The sequence below is a fragment of the Hoplias malabaricus genome, chromosome 3 (genome assembly GCF_029633855.1).
Source record: "Hoplias malabaricus isolate fHopMal1 chromosome 3, fHopMal1.hap1, whole genome shotgun sequence".
Lineage (NCBI taxonomy): Eukaryota > Metazoa > Chordata > Actinopteri > Characiformes > Erythrinidae > Hoplias > Hoplias malabaricus.
Window position 1 is genome coordinate 80,371,220 of NC_089802.1, and position 6,000 is coordinate 80,377,219.

The 6,000-nt window shown below is 41.6% G+C and overlaps 1 protein-coding gene across 4 annotated transcripts in view; it reads left to right on the top strand.

Annotated features, from left to right (window-relative positions):
* Nucleotides 1-6,000, top strand: part of pik3r5 (phosphoinositide-3-kinase, regulatory subunit 5) — a 52,778-nt gene that overhangs the window by 24,603 nt on the left and 22,175 nt on the right. Inside the window, exon 1 of one of the 4 annotated variants that reach the window (XM_066663676.1) lies at nt 3,494-3,971. The exons of 2 other annotated variants lie outside the window; for them this stretch is intronic. In XM_066663676.1, coding sequence (XP_066519773.1) covers nt 3,811-3,971 — 161 coding nt within the window. In that variant the 5' untranslated portion in view covers nt 3,494-3,810. Of the gene's footprint in view, nt 1-3,493; nt 3,972-6,000 lie in introns of those variants that run through there. One more of the 4 variants, XM_066663677.1, reaches the window with a different exon arrangement.

Genomic DNA, 6,000 nt, shown 5'->3' on the forward strand with positions numbered 1-6,000 from the left:
CAGTCACTCACACTCTCACACAGTCATTCACAGGCCATAGAACATTCACCTAAATAAACACCCTGTGTCTTATATCATCAACACCACAGTGTCCTGTGAGGAGGTGTACTGCCCGCGTCTTTGAGAATGACACTAATGTGTTGATGTAATAAACACACGTTTATTGTGGGTCCCTCAGTCATGTGCATCAGATTAAAACCTGTTACACCGACCCGGCCGCGTCCGAGAGTCAACACAGAGCGCTGCTGATGTCATTTATTGTTCTCTGTTCGTTTTGCTGTTGTTGTTGTGCTCTGAGAAGAGCCCTTCCTCACTGTCGCAACCTCCAAAAAAAGTGGAAGCGAGTTTGTTGACGTGTTAAAGGATGTGCTCACATCCTCTTAAGAAAGAGAAGGATTTCATCTGCGGAACACACACACACACACACACACACACACACACACTATCCCAGCTGCACTTCCCTGCTTGGTACAAAACCTCAGATCTACTCTAAACTGCATTTGTGTTGTAGGAATCTCATAAGATTACGGAGTCAGTTTCTATAGCATTTACTTACTGTAATCCATTCAGAGAAAAAGAGTCTGATTTAAAAGTCTGATCTTTAAACGTGTTTACAGCAGGATTCCTACAGCTGCGCTCAGATTACAGCCTTTAATCGTTACTGAAATATCAGAGTGGACTTTTTCTAGAAAAGACCCATCCACTGCAACAGCGCAGAGAACCACAGACGTTCCAGAGCACCTTCTCTTCTGCTTTTAGGTAATCTGAGATAATCCAGACTTAACTCAGACTACACTCAGACTACACTCAGAATAACCTCAGAACAAACTCAGACCTAACTCAGACCTAACTCAGAATAAACTCAGAATAAACTCAGACTACACTCAGACTAACCTCAGAATAAACTCAGAATAAACTCAGAATAAATTCAGACTAAACTCAGACTTAACTCAGGATAAACTCAGACTACACTCAGACTAACCTCAGAATAAACTCAGAATAAACTCAGACTAACCTCAGAATAAACTCAGACCTAACTCAGAATAAACTCAGACTAAGCTCAGAATAAACTTAGAATAAACTCAGACTAAACTCAGACTAAACTCAGAATAAACTCAGAATAATCTCAGAATAAACTCAGAATAAACTCAGAATAAACTCAGACTACACTCAGACTAAACTCAGACAAAACTCAGACTTAACTCAGACTTAACTCAGAATAATCTCAGAATAAACTCAGAATAAACTCAGAATAAACTCAGACCAAACTCAGAATAAACTCAGAATAAACTCAGACCACACTCAGAATAAACTCAGAATAAACTCAGACCAAACTCAGAATAAACTCAGAATATACTCAGACTACACTCAGAATGAACTCAGAATGAACTCAGACTACACTCAGAATAAACTCAGAATAAACTCAGACCACACTCAGAATAAACTCAGAATAAACTCAGACCAAACTCAGAATAAACTCAGAATATACTCAGAATAAACTCAATCTAAAGTCAGACTAAACTCAGACTAATCTCAGACTAAACTCAGACTACTCTCAGATTAATCTCAGACTAAACTCAGAATAGACTCAGAATAATCTCAGACTAATCTCAGAATAAACTCAGAATAAACTCAGACCAAACTCAGAATAAACTCAGAATAAACTCAGACCAAACTCAGAATAAGCTCAGAATAAACTCAGACTACACTCAGACTAACCTCAGAATAAACTCAGACTAACCTCAGAATAAACTCAGACCTAACTCAGAATAAACTCAGACTAACCTCAGAATAAACTCAGACCTAACTCAGAATAAACTCAGACTAAGCTCAGAATAAATTTAGAATAAACTCAGACTAAACTCAGAATAAACTCAGAATAAACTCAGAATAAATTCAGACTAAACTCAGAATAAACTCAGACTACACTCAGACTACACTCAGAGTAAACTCAGACTTAACTTAGAATAAACTCAGAATAATCTCAGAATAAACTCAGAATGAACTCAGACTACACTCAGAATAAACTCAGAATAAACTCAGACCACACTCAGAATAAACTCAGAATAAACTCAGACCAAACTCAGAATAAACTCAGACCACACTCAGAATAAACTCAGAATAAACTCAGACCAAACTCAGAATAAACTCAATCTAAAGTCAGACTAAACTCAGACTAATCTCAGACTAAACTCAGACTAATCTCAGATTAATCTCAGACTAATCTCAGAATAAACTCAGAATAAACTCAGAATAATCTCAGACTAATCTCAGAATAAACTCAGACCAAACTCAGAATAAACTCAGACCAAACTCAGAATAAGATCAGAATAAACTCAGAATAAACTCAGACCAAATTCAGAATAAACTCAGAATAAACTCAGACTACACTCAGAATATACTCAGACTACACTCAGAATATACTCAGAATAAACTCAGACTAAAGTCAGACTAAACTCAGACTAATCTCAGACTAATCTCAGAATAAACTGAGAATAAACTCAGACCAAACTCAGAATAAACTCAGAATAAACGCAGACTACACTCAGAATAAACTCAGACCAAATTCAGAATAAACTCAGAATAAACTCAGACCAAACTCAGACCAAACTCAGAATAAACTCAGAATAAACTCAGACTAAACTCAGACTAAACTTAGAATAAACTTAGAATAAACTCAGAATAAACTCAGACTAAACTGAGAATAAACTTAGACTAAACTTAGAATAAACTTAGACTAACCTCAGACTAAACTCAGAATAAACTCAGACTACACTCAGACAAAACTCAGACTTAACTCAGAATAAACTCAGAATAAACTCAGAATAAACTCAGACCACACTCAGAATAAACTCAGACCAAACTCAGAATAAACTCAGAATATACTCAGAATAAACTCAGAATAAACGCAGACAAAAGTCAGAATAAACTCAGACCAATCTCAGACTAATCTCAGAATAAACTCAGACCAAACTCAGAAGAAACTCAGGATAAACTCAGACCAAACTCAGAAGAAACTCAGGATAAACTCAGACCAAACTCAGAATAAACTCAGAATAAACTCAGACTAAATTCAGACAGATCAGACCAAAGTGAGATTACATTTAGATTGGGTTTTATGGCTCTGGGTTAGGGTTAGCGTTAGGCTAATAGCACTTGTGAATAAGTTTAATGTAAAATTAGTGAAATTTTATATGATTTTGCTGCAATTTGTTTTTAACTTTATAGATGAATGTAATAAGATTTTATCCCAAATAAACTAGCGATGGATAACATTTCTCTTCTGAATAAAATTAAACTAATGCTGGTTTTATATCATACACTTTCTGAAACGATTTTACCATCGCTAATAAAACTCTGATGTGGGAATAAAATCCTCAGAGTTCTGCTGGAGCTCATTTAGTCTTTAGATGTAAATTACTTTAGTCTTTAGATGTGAGGGGGTCAGTGTTTAGTCTTTACTCTCTTCTAAAGTTTGATTAGCACAACTACCGCAGTCGAGTTCTGGAGAGCGCTCCAGGCCACAAGGGGCGCACATAGAAACAAGTGAAGATACACAGCTCATCCAGAAGGCGGATTGACTGGAACAGATGATTTGTAGATCGTGTAAATGCTGAACCCGTGGACATAACGCGTTAGAAATGGTTTGTTTACATTAGAAATGTGATAAAGCGGAGTTGTTAATCCGAGAAGTTCGCGGGCGAAGTAAACGCTGGACTCTGTTGGGGATTTCTGGCCGAATAACTGTTTTGTTGCTGTTCTGATTTCTGTGATATATTTCTGTCCTGAAGCTACACCACTTCTTTATTAATGTCGGTGTCTGTGTTCAGCACTGACTCTGTGGACCCCTCTCTATTTAAAAGTCACTTAAGGTGGACTAATTTAAGGTGGCCCTCTCTCTATAATGGACTGAAACGTCAGAGAGCAGGTGGAGGTACACAGTCAGTGACCACTGCAGTGGAGTATGTTGGGTGAGTGAACAATGTTTTGATAAGTGCTGTTAAAGAAACATAGTGTGTTCTCTGGAGTGATGGGGTTCCTCTGGTGTGTGGAACAGTGGAACTGTGTTCTCTGGAGTGATGGGGTTCCTCTGGTGTGTGGAACAGTGGAACTGTGTTCTCTGGAGTGATGGGGTTCCTCTGGTGTGTGGAACAGTGGAACTGTGTTCTCTGGAGTGATAGGGTTCCTCTGGTGTGTGGAACAGTGGAAATGTGTTCTCTGGAGTGATAGGGTTCCTCTGGTGTGTGGAACAGTGGAACTGTGTTCTCTGGAGTGATGGGGTTCCTCTGGTGTGTGGAACAGTGGAACTGTGTTCTCTGGAGTGATGGGGTTCCTCTGGTGTGTGGAACAGTGGAACTGTGTTCTCTGGAGCGATGGGGTTCCTCTGGTGTGTGGAACAGTGGAACTGTGTTCTCTGGAGTGATGGGGTTCCTCTGGTGTGTGGAACAGTGGAACTGTGTTCTCTGGAGTGATGGGGTTCCTCTGGTGTGTGGAACAGTGGAACTGTGTTCTCTGGAGTGATGGAGTTCCTCTGGTGTGTGGAACAGTGGAACTGTGTTCTCTGGAGTGATGGGGATCCTCTGGTGTGTGGAACAGTGGAACTGTGTTCTCTGGAGTGATGGGGTTCCTCTGGTGTGTGGAACAGTGGAACTGTGTTCTCTGGAGTGATGGGGTTCCTCTGGTGTGTGGAACAGTGGAACTGTGTTCTCTGGAGTGATAGGGTTCCTCTGGTGTGTGGAACAGTGGAACTGTGTTCTCTGGAGTGATGGGGTTCCTCTGGTGTGTGGAACAGTGGAACTGTGTTCTCTGGAGTGATGGGGTTCCTCTGGTGTGTGGAACAGTGGAACTGTGTTCTCTGGAGTGATGGGGTTCCTCTGGTGTGTGGAACAGTGGAACTGTGTTCTCTGGAGTGATGGGGTTCCTCTGGTGTGTGGAACTGTGTTCTCTGGAGTGATAGGGTTCCTCTGGTGTGTGGAACAGTGGAACTGTGTTCTCTGGAGTGATAGGGTTCCTCTGGTGTGTGGAACAGTGGAACTGTGTTCTCTGGAGTGATGGGGTTCCTCTGGTGTGTGGAACAGTGGAACTGTGTTCTCTGGAGTGATAGGGTTCCTCTGGTGTGTGGAACAGTGGAACTGTGTTCTCTGGAGTGATGGGGTTCCTCTGGTGTGTGGAACAGTGGAACTGTGTTCTCTGGAGTGATGGGGTTCCTCTGGTGTGTGGAACAGTGGAACTGTGTTCTCTGGAGTGATAGGGTTCCTCTGGTGTGTGGAACAGTGGAACTGTGTTCTCTGGAGTGATGGAGTTCCTCTGGTGTGTGGAACAGTGGAACTGTGTTCTCTGGAGTGATGGGGTTCCTCTGGTGTGTGGAACAGTGGAACTGTGTTCTCTGGAGTAATGGAGTTCCTCTGGGATGAGTTGGAGTGGTGAGTGTGACTCAGACCCTCACAGCTATGTTGCACTGTGCGGTGTAACACCCCCAGGAGAGTAGAGAGTATACCTGCAGAGGAACACACTCCTGATTAATGTCTCACACACTCACACAGGTGCAGCAGGTGGTGTCTTTGTCACAGCTGCAGGGACCTGGAGGTTGTGGGTTCGAGTCCCACTCCGAGTGACTGTCTGTGAGGAGTGTGGTGTGTTCTCTCTGTGTCTGCGTGGGTTTCCTCCGGTTTCCTAAAAAAACTTAATTTGTTCTGTGCTGTTTTTTAAAGCCCTTTGAATTGCCATTGGTGCTCTATAAATAATCTTTTCTTTCTCTCTCTCGCTCACTCTTTCATCATGTGGGGATTTCAGTGTTCTTCTTGGTGTGGTGTATGATTTGTGATTTAGGTTGTGGGCAGGTATCCAGCAACATCAGATAAACATCATCTGCTCAACAACTGTGTCAGGATTTACATCGAAGAGGAAGTCCTTGATTCTCCACAGCACCACCCCCTTCTCCACACTACACTCAGACACCAGCCCTGTGTCCCCCACCGTCTACTGTCCTCTCTTTCTGTG